General features: G+C 42.9%; 1 protein-coding gene across 1 annotated transcript; it reads left to right on the forward strand.

The window, feature by feature from the left end:
- Window positions 1–1361: 1361 nt before the first annotated feature.
- Window positions 1362–22551, forward strand: LOC136132574 (protein LDOC1-like). The gene is made up of 3 exons (XM_065889469.1): window positions 1362–1440; window positions 21799–21920; window positions 22003–22551. Exons 1-3 carry the CDS (start codon window positions 1362–1364, stop codon window positions 22549–22551), a joined length of 750 nt encoding a protein of 249 aa, XP_065745541.1.
- Window positions 22552–26439: the final 3888 nt, after the last annotated feature.

Consider the following 26439-nt stretch of genomic DNA (forward strand, 5'->3'; position numbering starts at 1 on the left):
AGATGAGCTTGAGGGCCACCTCCTATGCCCTTCCCAGCGCTAGAGAACGCTCACATATGTAGAAGGGCTTAGACATATAGGGACAGGCCTCAGAACCCACCTCAGGATGAGTCTGGAGGTCAGAACAAGGAAGGCTCCAGAGGGACCAGAGGCCACGGGGACATGTGGGCACCTACGATGATGGATCAGGGATCAAGTCCCACAACCAGAGGACTGACAAAGCTGCGTCTCAGCAACTGCCAAGGCACGGCTGGTGCCTGCAAACTGGATACCCCACCCCCGGCCCTTGAGTCTAGACACAGCCTCGGGAAAGGTCCAAAGTGGAAATCCTATATTAGCTATTTAAAATCCAGAACTTTACGCACAGGTTTCTGAAATGACTGAGTAATCAATCATTTTGACCGAGTCTGCCTAGAAGTAACTGGATTAAGTTTTCTGCCATCAGACAAAGTGATAAAAAGATTGGCTCTTAGTTATAAAAAATCTTTTGTTCCCCACCGGAGGGTGTGGGCTGTGACTCTCTACCAGCCTCACTAAATGTTTCTTTGAGCGCTTGTTTAGGACACACACAGCGGTTCTGGCTGCCTGAGATGCTCTTCCTTTCATCCCACACAGCTGTCTCTTTCTCATCCAAGTCTGAGTTTAAATATTACTCAGAGAGATTTTTCCTGTCTAATCTTAGTATGTCTAACCGCCAACTACTACACACACACACACACACACACGCACAAATGTACACACCATTTGTTCTATATCAGGATCCTAGATTCACTTCCCTTATCTCCCTTTCCTCAATTTAGCATTTCATAGTTATTTCATTACCTGGTTAGTGCTACACTGGTATCACCATAAGGGAAGAGCCTGTGCCTGTTTAATTATCACAATGGTCACAGTGCCTAGCATGGTTTTAGCTCTACAGCAGCCATTTGAGAAACACATGTTGAATGACTATACCAAGCTCTATGCTAAATTCTTTGCCTGAATTTGTCTCATTTAATCCTAAGATAGATGCTGTTATTGCTTTCATTCTAAAGGCACAGCAAATGAGGCACAGAGAGGTTAAGTGGTTTTGCAAAGGTCACACAGCCAGTAAATGGTAGAGCTAGAATTTAAACTCAAGTAAGAAGGATAAAAAAAGCTAAATGTGACTGACTGCACAGCATAGCGTTTTCTCTTTTCACAAACACAGAAGGTAATGGCCTGGGCCTCGCTATCCCTGTGGCACTAGGAGGACAATGACCAGTGGACCCTCCCAAAGGCTAGTACACTGGAATGTGGGCCAAAATCAGTTTCTACTTCTTGGATGGGGGGATTTTTCAGTCCAAGGATGTAGTTTGTTGATGACAGTGTAGAGGTTCCCGATGGCACCTGGGGTCTACGTGGGGACAGACTACACAGATGAGGATGAGACAGAGCTCTACAGGATTCAGGGATATTTTGGTACAGCTTAAAAAACAAACCATTGGATACTTTTTTTTGTTTTTAATTGCCGAACTGCAGCAGCCCTCCATACCCCAATCCCAAAGCTCAGACCTTTCTTGAATGAGGTGGCAGGTGGGCTGAGGCCTTAGACTCACAGTCCATTCAAAACTTTAGGCATCCCCTCCCTCCCATACGAGTACCCTCCTGTGCTCTCACTCTCTCAACCGGAGGCAGCATCTTCCATCTACTCTAGAAGTCAGTGAGTGATCCTTAACTTGCCTGACTTTACTTTCTAAATATTTCTTAGATTTACCAGGCACCTTCCATTCCTATCACCCCTGCCCTAACCAAACCCTCATTCTCTCTCACGTGGACTACTGCCGTAGCATCGTACCTGGTCTCCTGTTTTCACATCCATCTGCTTATTTACATTCACTGGCTTTCTAGGCTTCTCTTTCACAACCACTCACCTCCATTTTCACAACAGGAAAGCAGTCAGTGTGTCCATAAAAGGGTGTGGCTGTGTCAATAAAACTTTATAAAAACAGGTAGTAGGACAGATTAACCCCTGATTTACCACACACTTACCAGAATTATCTATAGAGAATGCAACACCAACCACATACTATGTCACTCCTCTCCAAAGGGAAAAATAAAACTTTTGATAACGCACGCTGTCTGTAAAAGATCCATAATTCTGAAGGTGGCCTGCAGGTGCCATCTGGCCTCGGCCTGCTGTCTGCCTTTTTATCTCACTACTCCCTGCCATGCTGTCCCACTCCTGCTACACAGAACTGTGTATGGTTCCCCGCACACAGCTCTTGTTCCTAGTCTGACATCTTTATCCATGTGCTTCCTCCTGCCCAGAATGACCTACTCACCTTTCCTCTTCACTTGGCTAATTCCTACTTATTCCTACAGAGAAGACGCAGGCCTCCTGGAAGCATTCCGCTGTCCACACAAGATTTGCTGCTGTCCCCTGCTTCCCAAGAATCCCTGTTCATCTCTATCATTGTTAGTACAGCCCTGGGTTATCATTATCTGCTTGTCTCCCCCATGAACTATGAGGTCCTCAACAGAAGTTTTCCTGTGTCTTATCCGCCTTTCAATCCAATGCCCAGCGTTTTCTTAGCACATAGTAGAAACCATACACACTTTAAGATATTTATTAAATGCATGCATATTTGAATGAATGCAATGAACTAGTTTGATTTTAAAAAGAGACTGTATAAACGGAACAGGGCTTGAACACTATCATTGTGCCACACACATCTTTTGTTTTATATATATATGTACACACACACATATATATAATACCTCAGGTCTGAATCCCATCTCCATGACAAGATTATCAGTTCCAGAAAGTTTGTATGGGCTTCTTTCATGCCCCTCAGAGGCTGTGGTTCTGGGCCCACTCTGGGCATCATGGAAACACTTTTTCACTTTTAAATTAATATAATTTATTCCAAAGATCAGGTTTTAATATGAGCATTTACATGCCAAACCAAACAGGAAATTACTGTTACTTTCTAAAATACTTTTTCGAAATAAATTTATATCTCATCCACTTTCTGTGTGAGATTTAGTGCTTAAGAAAAGCAACATCGGGCTTCCCTGGTGGCGCAGTGGTTGAGAGTCCGCCTGCCGATGCAGGGGACGCGGGTTTGTGCCCCGGTCCGGGAGGATCCCACATGCCGCGGAGCGGCTGGGCCCGTGACGCATGGCCGCTGGGCCTGCGCGTCCGGAGCCTGTGCTCCGCAACGGGAGAGGCCGCAACAGTGAGAGGCCCGCGTACCACAAAAAAAAAAAAAAAAGCAACATCTTTTGTTTATCCTGTCTTTAGGATTAACATCCTTATTTCTATTTTTGGATGAACATTTGTTGATCATTTTATCGTATGACAAGAATATATATTGAAAATACAATTTGAGATCATATGACGAACTAGAAAAAAGCCACGTAGAATAGAAGAAAGGAAAGTTAGGAGTCAGACAGATGTGCTTTTGCACATCTAGTCATGAGAATCTAAGCATATTTTCTAAATGCTAAAACAGAAAAATTAATAACCAGCACATAGGGTTTGGAAGGAAGCTGAGTGATGTAACAAATGACAAAATACAACCTTGCCCAATGAACAGCAACTAGAGGCGGCAACTAGAGAAGCAGCAGGAGCCATAACAGAGGCAGCAGTTTTTGTTATTAAATATCAACTTTTATGACCTGGCTTAAGTCCAAAAATCTACGTAGTATTTTCCTCCGCACAAAGCTACTTCTTAGAGAAATGAGTTGAAAATAAATGAGTGTGAAATCCCTTTAAAATGGTATGGGAAAATAATGTTTAAGATTATTCATTAAGCTGTACACCTGAAACATTGTAAATCAACTATATGTCAATTTAGAAACTTTTTTAAAGATTATTCGCCAAATATTCATCTGATACATCATTGCTTAACACGTATGAAATGCAAAGCAGAAGGTTAATCACTGTGGAAGGTACAAAAATAACATAGGATCCCTGCCCTCAAGAAGCTTCTGTTCCTAGGGACATCCCTGGTGGTCCAGTGGTTAACACTCCGTGCTTCAGATGCAGGGGGCACAGGTTCAAACCCTGGTCGGGCACTAAGATCTCACGTGCCACTCGGCGCAGCCAAAAAAGAAAAAAAAAAGAATAGGAAGTTTCCGTTCTAATAAAGGAGAGACACACATATAAACCACGATATTGCAAGCCAGAATAGGATTAAATGCCAAGTAACAGTGTAAAGAAAGACCAAAGAATTCAAACAATGGACAGATTACTTCCAACTTTACAGAAATGAGTTTTATTTTTTTTCTTGAAATGAGTTTTATATAAGTTAAAATTAGAGAATCACAGGCAAAAAAAATGTGTAAAGGTAAACCTTAACGGACAAATACCCAGACATATGAGCCTCTGTCCATGGAAAAGCACTCATTTCACGCTGGTCCTGAGATTTGAGATTTTAAATGAACAGCCACTCCAACACTTAGGGAAAATCGACACACTGCCAATAATTTCACATACATGTACTTTTGAACAACATAACGTTATTGCCCACCGAATCTGTATGTTCCCTGCACACATGCATATACATACAATGTGTGTATTATATTATGAAAACTACCCTGGGATTTGCCTGGTGGTGCAGTGGTTAAGAATCCGCCTGCCAATGCAGGAGACACGGGTTCAAGTCCTGGTCGGGGAAGATCCCACATGCCGTGGAGCAACTAAGCCCGCACGCCACAACTACTGAGCCTGCACTCTAGAGCCCGTAAGCCACAACTGCTGAGCCCGCGACCACAACTACTGAAGCCCGCGTGCCTAGAGCCCATGCTCCGCAACAAGAGAAGCCACCGCAATGAGAAGCCCGCGCACAGCAAAGAGTAGCCCCCACTTGCCACAACAAGAGAAAGCCCGTGCACAGCAACGAAGACACAATGCAGAGAGATTGGTTCAAGATGGTGGAGTAGAAGGACGTGCTCTCACTCCCTCTTGCAACAACACCAGAATCACAACTGCTGAACAATCATCGAGAGGAAGACACTGGAACTCACCAAAAGAGATACCCCACATCCAAAGACAAAGGAGAAGCCACAATGAGACGGTAGGAGGGGCACAATCAAAATAAAATCAAATCCCAAACTGCTGGGTGGGTGACTCACAAACTGGAGAACACTTATACCACAGAAGGCCACCCACTGGAGTGAAGGTTTTGAGCCCCATGCCAGGCTTCCCAAGCTGGGGGTCCGGCAACAGGAGGAGGAATTCCTAGAGAATCAGACTTTGAAGGCTAGCGGCATTTGATTGCAGGACTTCGACAGGAGTGGAGGAAACAGAGACTCCACTCTTGGAGGGCACACACAAAGTAGTGTGTGCATTGGGACCCAGGGGAAGGAGCAGTGACCCCACAGGAGACTGAACCAGACCTACCTGCTAGCATTGGAGGGTCTCCTGCAGAGGCAGGGGGTGGCCGTGTCTCACATGAGGACAAGGACACTGGCGGCAGGAGTTCTGGGAAGTACTCCTTGGTGTGAGCCCTCCCAGAGTCTGCCATTAGCCCCACCAAAGAGCCCGGGTAGGATCCAATGTTGGGTTGCCTCAGGCCAACCAACCAACAGGGAGGGAACCCAGCCCCACACATCAGCAGACAAGTGGATTAAAGTTTTACTGAGCTCTGCCTATCAGAGCAACAGCCAGCTCTACCCACCACCAGACCCTCCCATCAGGAAACTTGCACAAGCCACTTAGATAGCCTCATCCAGAGGGCAGACAGCAGAAGCAAGAACTACAATCCTGTAGCCTGTGGAACAAAAAACACATTCACAGAAAGATAGACAAGTTGAAAAGGGAGAGGGCTATGTACCAGATGAAGGAACAAGATAAAACCCCAGAAAAACAACTAAATGAAGTGGAGACAGGCAACCTTCCAGAAAAAGAATTCAGAATAATGATAGTGAAGATGATCCAGGACCTCAGAAAAAGAATGGAGGCAAAGATCGAGAAGATGCAAGAAATGTTTAACAAAGATCTAGAAGAATTAAAGAACAAACAAACAGAGATAAACAACACAATAACTGAAATGAAAACTACACTAGAAGGAATCAATAGCAGAATAACTGAGGCAGAAGAACGGATAAGTGACCTGGAAGACACAATGGTGGAATTCACTGCTGCGGAACAGAACAAAGAAAAAAGAATGAAAAGAAATGAAGACAGCCTAAGAGACCTCTGGGACAACATTAAACACAACAACATTCGCATTATAGGGGTCCCAGAAGGAGAAGAGAGAAAGGACCCAAGAAAATATTTGAAGAGATTATAGTCGAAAACTTCCCTAACATGGGAAAGGAAATAGCCATCCAAGTCTAGAAAGTGCAGAGAGCCCCATACAGGTTAAACCCAAGGAGAAACACGCTGAGACACATAGTAATCAAATTGGCAAAAATTAAAGACAAAGAAAAATTATTGAAAGCAGCAAGGGAAAAACAACAAATAACATACAAGGGAACTCCCATAAGGTTAACAACTGATTTCTCAGCAGAAACTCTACAAGCCAGAAGGTAGTGGCATGATATACTTAAAGTGATGAAAGGGAAGAAACTACAACCAAGATTACTCTACCTGGCAAGGATCTCATTCAGATTCAATGGAGAAATCAAAAGCTTTAAGACAAGCAAAAGCTAAGAGAATTCAGCATCACCAAACCACCTCTACAACAAATGCTAAAGGAACTTCTCTAAGTGGGAAACACAAGAGAAGAAAAGGACCTATGAAAACAAAACCAGGGCTTCCCTGGTGGCGCAGTGGTTGAGAGTCCGCCTGCCGATGCAGGGGACACGGGTTCGTGCCCCGGTCTGGGAGGATCCCACATGCCGCGGAGTGGCTGGGCCCGTGAGCCATGGCCGCTGAGCCTGCGCGTCCGGAGCCTGTGCTCCGCAACGGGAGAGGCCACAGCAGTGAGAGGCCCGCGTAATGCAAAAAAAAAAAAAAAAAAAAGAAAACAAACCCCAAACAATTAAGAAAATGGTAACAGGAACATACATATCAGTAATTACCTTAAACGTGAATTGATTAAATGCTCCAACCAAAAGACACAGGCTTGCTGAATGGATACAAAAACAAGACCCATATATATGCTGTCTGCAAGAGACCCACTTCAGACCTAGGGACACATTCAGACTGAAAGTGAGGGGATGGAAAAAGATATTCCATGCAAATGGAAATCAAACGAAAGCTGGAGTGGCAATACTCATATCAGACAAAATAGACTTTAAAATAAAGAATGTTACAAAAGACAAGGAAGGACACTACATAATGATCAAGGGATCAATCCAAGAAGAAGGTATAACAATTATAAATATATGTGCACCCAACATAGGAGCACCTCAATACATAAGGCAACTGCTAACAGGTATAAAAGAGGAAATCGACAGTAACACAATAATAGGGGGGGACTTTAACACCTCACTTACAGCAATGGACAGATCATCCAAACAGAAGATTAACAAGCAACCACAAGCTTTAAATGACACAATAGACCAGATAGATTTAATTGATATTTATAGGACATTCCATCCAAAAACAGCAGATTACACTTTCTTCTCAAGTGCGCACGGAACATTCTCCAGGATAGATCACATCTTGGGTCACAAATCAAGCCTCAGTAAATTTAAGAAAATTGAAATCACATCAAGCATCTTTTCTGACCACAACGCTATGAGATTAGAAATCAATTACAGGGAAAAAAATGTAAAAAACACAAACACATGCAGGCTAAACAATACGTTACTAAATAACCAAAAGATCACTGAAGAAATAAAAGAGGAAATCAAAAAATACCTAGAGACAAATGACAATGACAACACAACGATCCAAAACCTATGGGATGCAGCAAAAGCAGTTCTAAGAGGGAAGTTTATAGCTATACAAGCCTACCTCAAGAAACAAGAAAAATCTCAAATAAACAATCTAAACTTAACCTGAAGGAACTAGAGAAAGAAGAACAAACAAAACCCAAAGTTAGCAAAAGGAAAGAAATCATAAAGATCAGAACAGAAATAAATGAAACAGAAACAAAGAAAACAATAGCAAAGATCAATAAAACTAAAAGCTGGTTCTTTGAGAAGATAAACAAAATTGATAAACCATTAGCCAGACTCATCAAGAAAAAGAGGAAGAGGACTCAAATCAACAAAATTAGAAAGGAGAAAAGAGAAGTTACAACAGACACCGCAGAAATACAAAGCATCCTAAGAGACTACTACAAGCAACTCTATGCCAATAAAATGGACAACCTGAAAGAACTGGACAAATTCTTAGAAAGGTATAACGTTCCAAGACTGAACCAGGAAGAAATAGGAAATATGAACAGACCAATCACAAGTAATGAAATTGAAACTGTGATTAAAAATCTTCCAACAGGGCTTCCCTGGGGACGCAGTGGTTGAGAGTCCGCCGGCTGATGCAGGGGACATGGGTTTGTGCCCCGGTCCGGGAAGATCCCACATGCCACAGAGCGGCTGGGCCCGTGAGCCATGGCCACTGAGCCTGCATGTCCAGAGCCTGTGCTCTGCAACCGGAGAGGCCACAACAGTGAGAGGCCCGCGTACAGCAAAAAAAAAAAAACAAACTTCCAACAAACAGAAGTCCAGGACAAGATGGTTTCACAGGTGAATTCTATCAAACATTTAGAGAAGAGCTAATGCCCATCCTTCTCAAACTCTTCCAAAAAATTGCAGAGGAAGGAACACTCCCAAACTCATTCTATGAGGCCACCATCACCCTGATACCAAAACCAGACAAAGATACTACAAAAAAAGAAAATTACAGACCAATATTACTGATGAATATAGATGCAAAAATCCTCAACAAAATACTAGCAAACAGAATCCAACAACACATTAAAGGGGTCATACACCATGATCAAGTGGGATTTATCCCAGGGATGCAAGGATTCTTCAGTATACGCAAATCAATCAATGTGATACACCATATTAACAAATTGAAGAAGAAAAACCATATGATCATCTCAATAGATGTAGAAAAAGCTTGTGTCAAAATTCAACACCCATTTATGATTAAAATGCTCCAGAAAGTGGGCATAGAGGGAGCCTACCTCAACATAATAAAGGCCATATACAACAAACCCACAGCAAACATCATTCTCAATGGTGAAAAACTGAAAGTATTTCCTCTAAGATCAGGAACAAGACAAGGATGTCCACTCTCGCCACTATCATTCAACATAGTTTTGGAAGTCGTAGCCATGGCAGTCAGAGAAGAAACAGAAATAAAAGGAATACAAATTGGAAAAGAAGAAGGAAAACTGTCACTGTTTGCAGATGATATGATACCATACATAGAGAATCCTAAAGATGCCACCAGAAAACTACTAGAGATAATCAATGAATTTGGTAAAGTTGCAGGATACAAAATCAATGCATGGAAATCTCTTGCATTCCTATATACTAATGATGAAAAATCTGAAAGAGAAGTTAAGGAAACACTCCCATTTACCATTGCAACAAAAAGAATAAAATATCTAGGAATAAACCTACCTAGGGAGACAAAAGACCTGTATGCAGAAAACTATAAGACACTGTTGAAAGCAATTAAACGTGATACCAACAGATGGAGATATATACCATGCTCTTGGATTGGAGGAATTAATTTTGTGAAAATGACTATACTACCCAAAGCAATCTACAGATTCAATGCAATCCCTCTCAAACTACCAACAGCATTTTTCACAGAACTAGAACAAGAAATCTTAAAATTTGTATGGAGACACAAAAGACTCTGAATAGCCAATGCAATCTTGAGGGGAAAAAATGGAGCTGGAGGAATCAGACTCCCTGACTTCAGACTACACTACAAAGCTACAGTAATCAAGACAATATGGTACTGGCACAAAAACAGAAATACAGATCAACAGAACAGGATAGAAAGCCCAGAGATAAACCCACGCACCTATGGTCAACTAATCTATGACCAAGGAGGCAAGGATATACAATGGAGAAAAAGACAGTCTCTTCAATAAGTGGTGCTGGGAAAACTGGACAGCTACACGTAAAAGAATGAAATTAGGGGCTTCCCTGGTGGCACAGTGGTTGAGTCCACCTGCCAATGCAGGGGACACGGGTTCATGTCCCGGTCCGGGAAGATCCCACATGCCGCAGAGCGGCTGGACCCATGAGCCATGGCCGCTGAGCCTGTGCATCCAGAGCCTGTGCTCTGCAACAGGAGAGGCCATAGCAGTGAGAGGCCCGCGTACCACAAAAAAATAAAAATAAAAATAATGAAATTAGAACACTACCTAACACCATACACAAAAATAAACTCAAAATGGATTAGAGACCTAAATGCAGGACACTATAAAACTCTTAGAGGAAAACATAGGAAGAACACTCTTTAACATAAATCACAGCAAGATCTTTTTTGATCCACCTCCTAGAGTAATGGAAATAAAAACAAAAATAAAGAAATGGGACCTAATGAAACTTCAAAGCTTTTGCAAAGCTACAGACAAGACGAAATGACAACCCTCAGAATTGGAAAATATATTTGCAAACAAATCAACGGACAAAGGATTAATCTCCAAAATATACAAACAGCTCATGCAGCTCAATATTAAGAAAACAAATAACCCAATCAAAAAATGGGCAGAAGACCTAAATAGACGTTTCTCCAAAGAGGACATACAAGTGGCCAAGAAGCACATGAAAAGATGCTCAACATCACTAATTTCTAGAGAAATGCAAATCAAAACTACAATGAGGTATCACCTCACACCAGTCAGAATGGACATCATCAGAAAATCTACAAAGAACAAATGCTGGAGAGGGTGTGGAGAAAAGGGAACCCTCTTGCACTGTTGGTGGGAATGTAAATTGATACAGCCCCTATGGAGAACAGTATGGAGGTTCCTTAAAAAAGTAAAAATAGAATTACCATATGACCCAGCAATCCCACTACTGGGCGTATACCCAGAGAAAACCATAATTTAGAAAGACACATGCACTCCAATGTTCACTGTAGCCCTATTTACAATAGCCAGGTCATGGAAGCAACCTAAATGCCCATCGACAGACGAATGGATAAAGAAGATGTGGTACATATATACAACGGAATATTACTCAGCCATAAAAAGGAACGAAATTGGGTCATTTGTAGAGACGTGGATGAATCTAGAGACTGTCATACAGAGTGAATGAAGTAAGTCAGAAAGAGAAAAACAAATATCACATATTAACACACATATGTGGAACCTAGAAAAATGGTACAGAGGAACAAGTTTGCAGGGCAGAAATAGAGACACAGATGTAGAGAACAAACGTATGGACACCAAGTGGGGGGTGAGGGTCGTGGTGTGCTGAATCGGGCGATTGGGATTGACATGTGTACACTGATGTGTATAAAATTAATGACTAATAAGAACCTGCTGTATAAAAAAATAAAATAAAATTCAACAAAAGAAAAAAAAGACTTAGGATATGTAACGTCCAAATACAATGCAGGGTCCTTGACTGGATCCTGGGACAACTGAGGAAATGTGAATATGATCTGGATATTAGATAATACAAGGTATTGTTGTCAATTTTGTTAAGTGTGATAAAGTTATTGTGCTTATGTAAACAGAAAAAGACATTTTTAGAGATGCACACTGAAATATTTAGGGGGGAAATGTCTGCAATTAAAATATTCTTAGAAAAAAACAGATGAAGCAATTAGAGTCGAATGTTAATAAATGTTAACTATTAATACAAAAAATACAAAAAAAACCCAATGCAGCCAAAAATAAAAAATAAATAAATTTATTAGAAAAAAGAAACAAAAAACTGCCCTGCCATGCAATTGCTTGTGCTTACATTTACACTTTCCACCTTCATAAACCTTGGAAAGGATACTGTCCATTCCCATAAATCCTGCTCTTTCACTCCCTCTCTCCCTCATCCTTACTTCTCCCCTGACAAGGAGCAACTTACTTGAGTGGTAAGTGGAGGAGAGAACCTGATACTTGATGACTCCACTCCTTCCTCTCTCTGCCTTTATTTAGGGAGCTGGCTGCCCACACAAAGCCTGTGTCCTCCTCTGTTCCCTGTGCGATCACATCCTCAAGGACGACGTGGCCCAGTCTGCAATTTCTGTGCTCCTGTGACTCTGGTGGGTGCGTGAACCTCATTTTGGAATTCAGTATCACAAAGCCCATTTGTCTAAGCTACTCTAAGCCACATTCTCCAGTATCAGATGATAAAGCTGATTTATTACTGGTGAAGTAATAAAAACTGTGTTTTAATCTACACCTGCCTGACTCCTTTGCCTCATCTGCTAAAAATGGGTTCACAGCTCCACCCGGCAAGAAGGGTCAAGTTCATCAGGCCCCCTCGAAAGCCAGTATCTTGGAGCACAAATTCAGGCTCAGATATTCTGTAAGAACTCTTCCAATTCCAAAACGAAGTCCAGGACTTACACTCCTGCCTGTCTGCTGGAGGCAGACAATATGGAGACAGAACATCATAGACTCACAGATTCTAGAAGTGGAAGGAAAATAAGATTGTCTGTTGACAGCTTTTCCGTGAGCAACCTGAAACCCAGAGAAGGAAGCTAACATGGTTCTGGCAGGACCAGCACTGGGGCTCAGGCGTCCTGACTCCCACCCAGTCTGGTGAGAACTTTATCTGAGGAAAACCTCAGTTTTACTCAGCCTCACTCATTCCTGAAGGAGAAACAGAACAGACTGTCTTCCAGAGCGTGTTTCTCCAAATGATCCCTACTTTTTCCCACGCATATATGTTGACTCATGACATCACAGAAAAAGAACTGGGTATTTGGCCGTTGAAGGCAACATCACTCTTAAATACTTTTCTCTCAGTGACCTTTGCTCCATCAGAGAAAAAGCCTATTATTTCCTGTAATCACCTAGGTAACTGAAGACATGTTGGCCGATGATTCATGATCACCAACCTCAAAAGAGCCCTTAACACTGTTTCCTCTGTCGGTGACTCTGTCACTCTTGTAACTGCTCTAAGCCCCAGACAGGCATCTCCCGCACTCACAGGTGGTCCTTCCTCCTTCTCGGGCACTTTGAAGACCCCAGACAGCAATGCCCTCTCCTCCCACATCCATCTGGCCAAACCCAGCTGTATGTGTGCCCAGCCCCTCCTTCTTCCCTCCAGTTACAGCAGACAGGTACCCCTCAACCCACCTCCGGTCACTCTTCCCATCATGCTCAGATCCCACGCCCCTCCCACCTTCCCAGGTAAAATGCCACCATCAGTTCTCTCTCCCCTCTCCTGTTTGCTCTGCTGGTGCCTCTCATCTGGATCCTGCCCATCGACATTTCAGCTCGAACCTCTTCCAAACAGAAAGAGAAAACACGCTCTCTCAGTGCCACACCCGCTTCCACTGTGACCACATTCAGGGCCAGGTCAGATCACTCAGAGGACTAAGTACTGAGGTACTCTTTCCTACATGTAAAGCAAACAGTAAAACAACGCCCAGAAAGCCCGATAGAACTGTGAGTTTTTGGTAACGACTCCTTTAGTTCATTGTTTCCAACCGTCAAGTACTAAATTCTTTCCACATTTGTTGTCTTGCTGCTCCTACTCTGCTATGAGCTTTGTCTTAAGCACATACTCAATCTGCTCAATGGGTAATCCAGAATGTGCCCGTTCTCTCTTATATTCACAACCAAAGGAATGGGATTTTCTATAACTTGCCGTCTTCCTCATTTCTCCTCCCACCATTGCATGTCTGGTTTCTGCCCTAACCACTCCACCAAAAGGCCTATTACTGAGCATCTAAGGCCTATCACTGACTTCTAAGCATCTAATGGGTATCTCTCAGTCCTCATCTTATTCCACCTCTCAGGAGACTCTATTGTAAGGACTCTATTGACGTCTCGCTTTCCTTTTTGAACTACTCTCTTTTCTTAGCTTTTGTGCGTCTGGTTTTTCTCCTCCTTGTCTGACTGCTCCCTCTCAGTCTCCTCGTCAGACTCCTCCCTCCTCTATGAGCCTTTAAAAGTTAGAGAACCTAAGGGCTCTTTCTAGATCCTCTTCTCGCTTTACTTTATAGGCTTTCTCCAGGCAATGCCATCCAGTCCTACGGTTTCAGCTACCATGAATTTTTAGGAGAACTCTACAATTTATCATTCAAACCAGAGCATTTTTTCAGAGTAAAGGAGGGGTACTATTAGCAATTATGCCCAGACTGTTCAGGGCCAACTTGAATACATGGTCACCCTATATCGCTATGCCAATGAGCCCCAAACGTGCTTCCCCAGTGAAAACCTCTCCTCTGAGCTCCAGACTCAAAGACCGAGTTGCCCACTCACTATATGCACTTGGATTCATTAATCCACGCTTTTAACAAATACTGAGAATCTACTATAGGTCGAGCACTGTTCCAGGAACTGATGACACAACAGTGAAGACAGAGCTCCTGTCCTCATCACGCTTCAATTCTCTTTGGGGAGAGAGGAACAAAAGTACAAACATATAAAAGCAGATATTTTTCACCATGATGAATGCTATGGAGAAAAATCAAGTGGGAGAAGGGGATAGGGAGTGTTGGGAAGAAGACGGAACACACGCTATCTAGTGTGATCAGATAAGGCCTCGCTGAGAAGGTGATGTTTGAGAAAAAGCCTGAAAAGGGTAAAGAAGCAATGGAAGTGCACATCTGAGCAGAGGGAACAAAAGGTGCAAAATCCTGTAACTGGCAATGTGCACGGCACCCTCGAGAAACAGTGATAACACCACGTGGGTCAGGCTGAGAGAACAAGGGGAAAAGCAGGGAGATAGATCAGAATGTTAACAGGAAGCCTACACTGCATAGGGCCTGGGAGGCGACTGTAAGGATTTTGGCTCTTACTCTGAAGAAATGCGAAGCCACTGGAGGGTTCTGAGCAGAGGAATGCCACGATCTGACTTGTGTTTTTAAAATGCTGCTCTGGGCATGGGGCTGGGAGTAGAAGTAGGGGGCCCAGTTAGGAGGCCGGCACGGTAATCCAACGGGACAGTTTTGGCGGCTCTGACCAAGTATTAGCTGTGAAACTAGTAAAAGGTGATCAGATTCCATACACATTTTGAAGATGGAGCCAAGAGAATCTGCTGACGGTTGGATATCGTGTTTGAGAAGAAAAACGGAAGTCAAGGATAACCCCCGGGGTTTTGGCCAGGGTGACTAGAAAGATGACGTTCCCGTTTTCTCAGATGGAGAAAACTTCAGAAGGAGCAGGTCCAGAAACGAGGAGCAGAAACTCCCTTGGGAACATGTTAAATCTGAGACATGCATTAGACATCCAAGAGGAGCTGTTAAGTAACCAGCTGGATATACAAGTCTGGAGCTCAGGGAGAGGTCTAGGCTGGAGATAAAAACTAGGGAGCTTTCAGATCTATACATGGTACTTAAATCCGCACACCTGGACAAGATCGCTAAAGAAGTGGAGGTAGAGGAGAGGTCCAAGAAATGAGATCCCGGCACACAGGGAGGTGAGGAAGAACACAGAAAGAAGATGGGGAGGGGCATCCAGGGGGTGGGAGTAAAACCAAGAGAAGACAGTCTCAAGGTGGAAAGAGTGATTTGCTATCAAATTGATCTCTGGCATTGATATTAAATGCTACCAACGGGTCCAATAAAATGAGGGTTGAAATTGACATGGAAGTCACAGTGACTTTGATACATTCAGGATGAGTAAAGTACCAAGTATGAAAGTCTGATTCAAGTGGATGGAGAATTAGAGGAGATAATACAGAGGTAGTGAATACAAACAACTGTTAAGAGGAGGAAAGAAAATGGACATCAGCCAGAGAAAAGTGAGGTCAAGAGAAGATTTTGGTGGAAGAGAAGAGTGACGACGCAGGGGAGAGAGGAGAGAATTTCTGAGTGTTGCCCTTGCCCTTGGGTGGTCCCATCTTAGGAGGAAATGGGATCACAAGTGAAGAGGTTAGCCTTTGCTAGGGTAAGCTTAGTTCCTCTGTAATAAGAGAAGAAAAGGCACAAGAAATGATTACAGACACCTACAGGCGGGTAGATGTGATGGCGAGAGTTCATGGACATTCTCTTCTGATCACTTCTGCTTCTCAGTGCGGGGGGATGCAAGCTCGTCCGCTTAGAGTGAGAATTGGAGAAGAAAGATTTGAGGTGTGGTAGGTATGAAACAATCACCAAGGAGAGTTGAAGAGTGAGTACTGGTGAAAGCCAGTATGATTTTCAGGCAGCATTATGGGTATGTTTGATATTAATGCTCATATAAATTGAGCCCATTCAGCATGGCTTTGTGTTTTTCTCCAGAATGAGGGCAGGTAAGGAGCAAGTAGAGAACTGAATTTAAGTAGGAGTGTGTTTTCTCCAAGAAGAGAGAATGAAGCAAGAGAAGGTCAAGGGAGTCGGGCATGTATGCAAAGAGGTGATGATAACGATACTACAGAAGGAATAGAAATTGAATAAAGCGGTCAATGAGATGGGAAAAGAGTGAGAAGCCATGAAACCATGAGAGAGCAATAGATTATAGGTACTGGTGGGAAAAGCAACATTGGAGTAGGGGTACTAAAGACAGTGAGATGGAAACGTAAGAACTGGTGGTAATAGGGTGGTTGGAATTGACATTAAGGAAGGTTACAGTTATTAGTAATGGCAGGCTCAACACGTCCAAGATAAACCTGATCCTCTTCCAGCATTTCCTATCTTAGTAAATGAAGTCACCAAGCTTTTCCTCTGCCGCATGCAATGCATCACTACATCTTGTCCATGTGACCCCTTACAGAATTCCCAAAGCTGTCTGCTTCTCTCTTTTCACCTGCTACTCTGCAAATCCAAGCTACCATCATCCCTTGCTTGGACAATTGTAACAGCCTTTTGGTTGGTCTCCTCGCATCTGCTCTGACCCCAACTATAGCCAGAGTAATCTCTTCAAAACAGATAATCATGTGCCCTATTAATTAAAACTTCAATGGCTTTCTATTGTTCCTAGGGTGAAGACCAAGGTTTGTAACACAGCCCACTGGGCACCTGCAGTCTAGTTACCGCCTCCTTCTCCAGCCCTATCTTGTACTGTTCCCCTTTCACTCTGTGCTCTAGATATGCTGGGATTTTTGTCTTCAAATATACCACACTTCCTCTGACACCAGAGACTCTGCCGATTGCCTTTGTGAAAATCCCCATCTCCTCCCTAGTTAATGCCTTCATGTCCTTCAGATTTCAACTTAAGTGCCCTTTCTTCAAGGCCCACTTCTCTGACTACACAGTATCAACTGGGGTGCCCTGTCATAATTTTTCTTTTACTATGCTGCCCCAGTTTTCTTTAATCAAGGATCATGAGCTCCAGAAGAGCAGCAACTGTTATCTGTTTTTATTCATTGTTGTGTCCTAGTGCCTAGGACAATCTGACACATAATTCTGTCCTTTAAAGGACCACTTAACCTTGTTAAACTGATAGTCATATAAGCCATATTATTGCCTCTGCTATTAATATCTTGAATTCAGTGAATTCCTTAACGCTTTGCTTCCCACACGGAAAGCTCTGAAAATTCAATAAAACCGTCCCTCCCACCAAAAATGCCAAAGTTCATTTAAATATTGTATAAAGCTTTGAAACCAACAAATGGTCTCTGATAAATACTCTGACATTTATCATCGCTTTGGTAAAGACATTGTCTTACATCAACTTTCTAATTTTTGATCGCTTCCAAAACGCTTTCACGTGCATTACTCAATTGATTCCCCTAACAAATCTATAAAGGTTGGTGAATATAGCTGGGGTTCCAGACACGCTGACAAATGACCAAAAGAGACTGTTACCTTAGTATGGGGCCCACGTCAAAACAAAGCCCATTCATTCCAGGAGGCAGTAGGACTATCTCCTAAGGATATCTGCAAGAAAATTATACCCATTTAAAATGTTATTTCAATTCCACAGGTTATCCATTCATCAAGCCCCTGTAGTATGTGTCTCACAAGTCTTTTTAGTGTGACATCAGGGGATATCTCACTTCCTGACTCACAGTTTGAGTCACTGTAAATGATTCCCCCAAAGAGAGCAAACAAGTGATAAAGATACATGCTGGACAACAAAAACAACCATTTATTAGACAGTCACACTGCCCTTTGTCATAATTGCTTTCAGCAGTTTGAAATATATTCTGATTAACCCCACACAGATAGGGACATGGTTCTGCATTTACTTGCCTAAAGGAAGTAACTATTTTGAAATATTCCTGATTTAACTTCTTTTTTACAAGAATTGTGAGTCAAATAAAAAACAATGTTCAGATGAGTTCTCTCACAAACACTCACTTTTGTTTAGGCCATTTCCTCAAATGTCTTCAAGTTTTATTCTAAAATGATCAAATTTCTGTGCCAGGTTGACACATAAAATAGCTGATTTTATGTGTCAACCTGGCAAGATTATGGTGACTAACTGTTTGGTCAAACATCTGTTTTTCAAGTTGCTGTGAAGGTATTTTTTGGATGTGATTGACATTTAGAATCATTGACTTTACAGTGAGCAGAGGGCTTCCCTGGTGGCACACTGGTGGTGCCTGCCAGTGCAGGGGACACGGGCTCGAGCCCTGGTCCGGGAAGATCCCACATGCCACAGAGCAACTAAGCCCGCGCGCCACAACTACTGAGCCTGTGCTCTAGAGCCCGCAAGCCACAACTACTGAGCCCGTGTGCCACAGCTACTGAAACCTGCATGCCTAGAGCCCGTGCTCGGCAACAAGAGAAGCCACCACAATGAGAAAAACGCACACCAAAACAAAGAGTAGCCCCTGCTCGCCACAACTAGAGAAAGCCCGCACACAGCAACGAAGACCCAACAGGGCCAAAAATAAATAAATAAAATAATTTTTAAAAAATACTCTTAAAAAAAAGTAAAATAAAGTGAGATTACCCTCCATGACACAGGTGGGCCTCATTCAATCAGTTGAAGGCCTTATGAGCAAACGCTGAAGTTTCCCAAAGAAAGAGTTCTGTCTCCAGACGACAACACAGAAATTCTGCCTGCACTTTTATCTCAGACTCAGAACTGCAACATCAACTCTTCCCTGAATCTCCAGCTTGCCAGGTTGCCCTACAGGTTTTGGACTTGCAAGTCCCACAGTGGCAAGTCACCCCCCACCCCAAATTTAATAAATTTAACATCCTCCACTACAACTCTGTCCAAAGCAGGTGTGTACCATCATTCAATGTATTTTCTCTTAAGCCTTTTAAAACATCTTGAGAATGCACAGAACCACACACATACAAAAAATTCATGGTCCTGGTTCTTATTTGTCATAGGATTTTTTTTTTTGGTAGTATACACTTGAAAGATAGTTTTCTATAGCATATATCCATGAATATACCCTTGATTAAAGAAGAATTAGAAATGACTAAAAGAAGAATGTATTAGTCGGGGTTCTTCAGAGAAACAGAACCACCCTTATGACCTCATTTAACCTTAACTGCCTCCCTGAAATGCCTTATTTTCAAATACAGTCACATTGAAGATCAGGGCTTCAAAATATGAATTTTGAGGGGACACAGTTTGGTCCATACACACTTTAGGGAACTAGAAAAAGAAGAGCAAATTAAACCCAAAGCTAGCAGAAGGTAGGAAATAATAAGGATTAGAACAGAGATAAGTGAAATAGAGAATCAATGAAACCAAACGTCTGTTCTTAGGAAAAAATCAACAAAATTGACAGACAAACTTTAACTAGACTGAGAAAGAAAAAAGAAGATGCAAGTAACTAAAATCAGAAATGAAAATGGGGACATTACAACCAACTTTACACAAATAAAAATAAAAGAATGCTATGAATAATTGTTCACCAATAAATTAAATGAAATTGAAAAATGTCCTAGAAACACACAAATTACCGAAACTGACTCAAGAAGGAATAGAAAAACTGCACAGACCTATAACAAGTAAAGAGATTAAATCAGTGATTAAAAAACAACAACAAAAAACTAGAACTCCCAGCACAGAAAAGCTCTGGACCAGATGACCTATCATATATCTGGCAACATGTTTTTTTTTTAAAATGTATACTGTAACATATGATATGTGCATAAGAATGTATGCGGTATAACTAGTTAGTGGAAAGCACATCCTCAGTGTTTTGAGCTGACTGCCCAGTCTTGTATTTGGGTTCATAAATTTTGTATTCCTTATACTGAGGACAAACTAAGAGTTCATTTTGGCTCTGAAACTTTAAATGACATTTTGATACTCTCTGTAGCTCCAGAGATATTCCATAAGTTATAGCGACTCAGTAAATGGCTTTCTTTTTTTAGATGAACTGAATATGATGACATGTTATCTTTTTCCTTGGCAAAATAATAATAATAATTTCTAGCTAAAAAGGAACAGAAGAATAATACATGTTTTCAGATTAAGCCTGAGATCTGAAATGCAGTCTCAGTTAAGCTAGGCATTCATCCTCTGTGCTTTCCAAAATTCCCTTTAGATAACTAATGTGTTGAAAATAGAAAGCATTTCTTTTCTATTTTCTGTTTTCTTTCATTTTTAATAAATTTTATTGTTTTTATTGTAAAATCAATAGTCACTTCAAAACTGCAGACATATAAAATAAAAATTTTACCACCCAAAGATAACCACTTTTTTGTTATTTGACTTTCTTCTTTCTTGAGGTACATATATTTTAATTAACTGATCTCAAGTACTTTTGTACTTTGTTTTTGAAAGTGTTTTAGCGCAATTTATGACCTGCATCTTTATTAGGAAACATTATTTTATTAATACAAACTAGTCTCCAACAGTAAAATACCAAATAAAAGTACATCGATCAAAAGCCAGAATCAAAACCTACCATCTCCATGTAAATGACAAACGGAGGATTCTGGCAAAAAGTATCACTTCTCATTTCTAAAAAGTCAAAAATTATATTCTTAAACGTAAATGTAACTACTCATCAAGATATGTTATTTGGGTTTCTTTGTCACTGAACCACACAGCAATACCTCCTCCTGAAATTTCCTCCCCACAGTTTCACCTCGGGTGGTTCTGGCATGGGAGGATCCTCGGGGTCAATCTTTGAGCGCCTCAAATATGGAAACAGTGGGACATAGCTGAAGTCCCAGAGCCTGAGAGTGGTTCTTGGTAGACAACGTGCTTAACGACTCGCTGGTTGCAGACACACACACACACACAGACACACACACACACACAAAGGTTGAAGTTTTCTTTACCTAGCACGTCACACTGATGGAAAAAATAGGAAACTGATTAGATAGGAAGGAGGTCAGAGCAGAGCCTAATTACAGTAGAGAAGCAGAGCTCACAGCCAGCGCCGGCTGAATTGGACCAGATGGAATCTGTTCCTCTCATTCATATAAATACAGATGACGTTCATCTCAACAGGGCCCCTTCCAATCTACAGACCCTGCCGTCACCTTAAGTTTAAGTTCATCCTCAATCACCTGGCACTCAGGAAGCCTTCACCTACGTACCACCGACTTTGTAGCCAAAATAAATTTGTATACTCTCTGAGCTGCTTGTGTCCTCAGGAAAACAAAAACAAACAAACCAGAAACCCAGCATGGGCTTCACAGAGTCGGGAGGCTTAGATGAGATAGGATAAGGCATCAGGCACCTGGGAGGCACTCCGGATAGGAGAGATGCTCCTTGTTCCGTCAAGTTGGAAGCCCCAAGGGATGGTCTACTCTGCAGGCACAGAGGGCTTCATTAGAACTGCCTCCTCGTGGCTGTGAAGCCTTGAGCGTAACATGCGAACAGCCAGGAATATGGAACTTCAAAAAACTCTACGACTGCTTCGCAGCTCGGGAGGAGCGGGCGAAGGCGCAGCTGCCCAATGACGCGCAATCCCTGAGCGGACAGCTTCCGCTTTAAGCACCTGCTCGCCGGCCTCGAACAGAGCCTACCGGAAGTCGCGGACAGAGCCCACCGGAAGTGCTGAACGCAGCCACGGCGTCAGATTCCTCCGCCGAGCGCGGACCTGTGGCCCTCGGCTCGGCCCCCAGTCTACTCCAAATTTCTTCTCTGGCCGCCGCCCGTCTGCTTCAGGCCTCCCGGATGCTGGTTTTCCGGCCAGTAGTCCCGGCGACGCTGCCTGCCGGCGCTCGGACATAAGCCCGGCCTAGACTGTGGAGGCCGGACGCGCCGCCGCCGGGACCCCCGGGGCCCGCCCCCGAGCGACACGCACTTCCGGCGGCGCGGCGGCGGGGACGGAATCCGGCGGGCGGTGATGGACGCGCTGGCGGTCATGATGCAGGACCTCCTGACCCAGAACCGTGCGCTGCGCAGGGAGAACAAAGAGCTCATGGACCAGGTACGGCGGCTCCTGTGCGAGAAAGCCAACCTGCTGGCCCAGGTGCGCCCGCCCGCCTGCCCGGTGGCTTTTCCCGAGACGTTCAAAGGCGACTCCGCCCGGCTTCCCGAGTTTTTGATCCAAGCGGCCTCTTACATGAGGTTCTTTGAGGCCAGGTTCTCGAACGACACCCTCAAGGTGGCGTTTTTAATCAGTCGCCTCAGTGGGCCGGCCGAGGAGTGGGTTGTCCCCTACATCGAGAGGGAGAGCCCCATCCTGTCGCATTACGAGGGCTTCGTGGACGCGCTGAAGCGGGCCTTTGGCAGGAACGGGTAGGAAACGGCCGTGCTGCGAGCCCCACGGACCGAGTCGTGCTTGGCCGTGACTCACAAAGAGTTCTCCAGTCCCCACCTGCTGGGCCCGACCCTTGCGAGGAAGCCCCGCTGCCTTTGCACTCGTCCCAGCAACGCGGCCACTGGCGGGGGCCTGTTAGCAATTGAACGGACCACCCCGAATCGCGCCCCTGCCATCTCTGAAAACTGCTGCTGCCCGCCTTGGACGATCTGTGCCAGCTTGGGAAGTGCCTGAGCTTGTCACATGCCCGGGGACACCGATTTGGAGACCTCAGGTCCGGAGACAGCTGCCAGGGTTCGCGTGGCTGGCAGACAAATATTGACACTCCTGCCCCAGGAACCTGTTTTTCACATACTTCGTTTCTGTTCTGAAACCACAACAGGCTCAGAGACTGTGCCTTTTATCAGAAAAGTCTAGGCGCTGAACAGTATATGGAAAACGTATTTACTTTTAAAATGTAAATATATATCTTACAGCGCCATATGTTGGGGACTGTACTTGGGGTTACAGGAGAAACAGATGAATAAGACCACATGTATATCTCCACAGGAACACAACCGTGAGAAAAAATTCTAAGTGCATATTCTGATGTCTGGTAAAATAATGCTTTCATGTGCAGAGAATGGCGTATTTGCTTCTTGTTTTATGGCCTTTTCACATCACAGTTTTAAAATACATGTTAAAAACATGTGCAGCTTGCAAAGGAGGCAGAAAACCCAACTTGAGCAATTTTTTTGCTCCTGAATCTGGCAAAGATGGTGTTTCTAAGGATGGGTGCAACTTGTAGCAAAAAGAAGGGGTAGCAGGGAATGGTGCATTCTTTGAGCTGTATCCACTCACCTTTATTCCCCTGTATTAAATGACTTGGCTGCTTCCTTTTTTGTAAATTACAGTTTTGGCCTCCCTTTTTCTTTTGTAATTAAAGGCATTACTTGATCATTAAAATCTGGTTCAGAATTCTGTGATTCTCTTAGGGCCAAAAAAGGGGAAGCAAAAGGAAGGTCTGAGCCTTCATGTCAAACAAAGTAGTTCTTAAAATCCTCTCAGGACCAAAATCTATAGCTGCCTTTCCTTACATGTCCATAGGTTTTGTCATTCTGGTGGTCAGTGTAGCCTCACTGAAATAGCTTGAATTCTAGTCACATCTTCATACTAAGAAAAACTCATCACTGCCCCCTTGATGGACAGTTCACATACCTAAGGACTGAACTGAAAACCTCTGATTATATTTTTGCACGATTTGATTAAAAGGATATAGCAAAAAAAAAAGGATATAGCAATCTAAAATATTACACAAATGAACATATCTATGAAGCAGACTCAGACATAAAGAACAGACTTGTGTTTGCAAAGGGGGAGGGGGGTCGGGGAGGAAAGGATTGGGAGTTTGGGATTAGATGCAAACTAGTATATAGGATGGATAAACAACGAGGTCTTACTGTATAGCACAAGGAACTAAATATCCTGTGATACACCATAATGGAAAATAGTATGAAAAAGTAGTATATCTGAGTCACTTTGCTGTACAGCAGAAATTGACAACATTGTAAATCAACTATACTTCAATAAAATGAATTTTTAAGAAAATTATTTTCTTGCCATAAAAACTCAGACACAAAGGTCCTTCATATACCTATTTCGCCATGTGGGGATGAGCCAAAGTACTACTTGACCACTAAACAACACCCCACAACCTTCTGCTCATTTTGTGCACATGTCAATACACTGTTTAATTCTGCAACTATAAATAACTAAATGAACTACAATAAAGTTTTTTAAAGGTTATAGCAATTATTTTATCATTGCCAGTTAGCATTGTAAGAGTTTATGAGACTGGGGCCCCCAACACGACTTCTTATAAACCATACTTTTGTGGTACATGTGTACTAACAAAATTAATTGATTCTTGGTCCTATTGGCTGTCAATTTCAGAGCAGTGTTTTTCCCACAGTAAAAAAATACCTGCAGGGTATAGCACCGCCCAAAATTTCAGTAAACCTCACAAGAGCACATATTTGATAGGGTACAAAAACTTGCTAATGAAAGATCAGCATCAACACTGAAGAAGTCAAATAGAAGTCAAGAAGTCAAGATAGCTCATACTTAATTTTCTATAACTTTTTTTTTTTTTTTTTTTGCGGATCTTCCCGCACCGGGGCACGAACCCGTGTCCCCTGCATCGGCAGGTGGACTCTCAACCACTGTACCACCAGGGAAGCCCTAACTTTTTTTTTTTTAAGGGTATCTTAGATCTCCACCAAAAGGAAAAAACGAGAAAAGAAAGTATACAAGTCTTGCTTACAGTTACACAGAGAGACGGGAGGAGGGAGAGAAGGTCACTTACTGGTCAGTGACCTCCATCCACATCATTCCAGCTCTGAAATAAGGTCATAACAGATGATGAGTTATTCATTGTTTTCTTTAGTCTTCTGCTGAATGGTCTCTGGGGGATGTTCCTCATCTGGCCCTTTATCAGGCTTACCTAGAAGGCCAACAGCCCGCTGGGGCCTTTCCTCTGGACCCGAGCGATTTCCTTCTCTGCCAGATTGAGAACCTCTTCTGTGTGGGCCTTTAATGTTTGGTATCTTTGGCCTTCCATTTCACTTCTTAATTTGTAATCCTCAGCACACTTCTTCAGCCATTCTTCGTTCATGAGATAGCCTTCAGTCGCCTCCTGCTTCTCAAATTCCTTAAAAGTTCAGAGAAATATGCTTCATGGAATTTGTCTGCAGTAAGTTGACCTTTTTCTTTCTGACTTTCTAGATTTCAGCTTTGGCAAGCTGCTTCTGTTTCTGTACCTTCTCCATCACCTGGGTACACCCCTAAAAATCCGATCGTAATTTTCCCCATCTCCGAGCATTTTGCATGGAGCTCTTCATACCTGCTTTTCAATTTCAGGTTCTCCATCTGCATGGCTTTAACTGCAACCTCCAGGTCCTTCTGGGTAAACTGCAGTACATCCATGAATGGGACCAGTGGGCAGGAAAAGGTCCGTAGCCTGAGGACACAAGGGGGAGAGTCCATCACAGGGATACCCGGAGCTCCTAAGACAGCAAATGCCACCAGCCTCACTTTAGGTGGTCTTCCTCAGGAAGGCTTGGCATCATGAATGTTGTCTATTTCAGTGGCCACAGAAACCAGTTTATTAAGGCTGTCTTTCAGAAGTGGGTCAAAGGAGGTATAAAAGGACTTTTCTCAAAGCCAACTCTTTAGATGAGGACGTTCCAAACTACTCCAAATTCTCCACATCAGCCCCCATGCCTAGAACTATAGCTGGGGCTCTGGAGTGCTCTTCTTGGAGGTCCATGGCAGGCTCTGGCCCATGCTGAGAAAGGAGAGCAGGGCTTACTGTCCAGACTGCTTATGTGAACCCATGCCCCCAAAGAATCCACTACCTGCTGCTCTGAATCTCCTCTGAGTGTGTGTTTCTTATCCTCAAGTGATTCCAATTTGCATCCCAAATTGAGAAGCACTGAGAAAGGACAGATTTTGTCCCCCAGCAGAAAGCCAGGTGAACTTAAGAAGGTGTTCCTGCAAAAAAAATTGCACAGTTATCTAGTTTCTCTTGAGTTTGGCTTGTATGGCTTTACCTGATTTGGGCATTTTGTGATTTTCCAGAAAATCAGGCAACTCTCATATATTCAATTAAGGAATGCACTTGAGAGCCAGAAGAGCATAATTTTTCATAATGCTTTTGCTTTTATGTCTGTTATGCAAGTTGTTAGGATTTGACTGTCTACCCTAAACCAAGGTTCATCTAATATCTTTATTTCAGACATCTTAATTTCTTGCTAACTAATTGAAGGTAATGTATTAGCAGAGCAGTGACTACCTCTGTAATTCAAACTGCAGATAACTATTAATTCAAGT

Source organism: Phocoena phocoena, chromosome 13 (assembly GCF_963924675.1).
Source record: "Phocoena phocoena chromosome 13, mPhoPho1.1, whole genome shotgun sequence".
In the NCBI taxonomy this organism is placed as follows: domain Eukaryota; kingdom Metazoa; phylum Chordata; class Mammalia; order Artiodactyla; family Phocoenidae; genus Phocoena; species Phocoena phocoena.

Coding starts and splice junctions, on each gene's coding strand:
- LOC136132574 (XM_065889469.1), top strand. CDS start 1,362: ATGGCACCTGGGGTCTACGTGGGGACAGACTACACAGATGAGGATGAG. Junction 1,441..21,798: donor CAGGATTCAGGGATATTTTG/GTACAGCTTAAA, acceptor TTCCGCTTTAAG/CACCTGCTCGCCGGCCTCGA. Junction 21,921..22,002: donor GACCTGTGGCCCTCGGCTCG/GCCCCCAGTCTA, acceptor TCCGGCCAGTAG/TCCCGGCGACGCTGCCTGCC.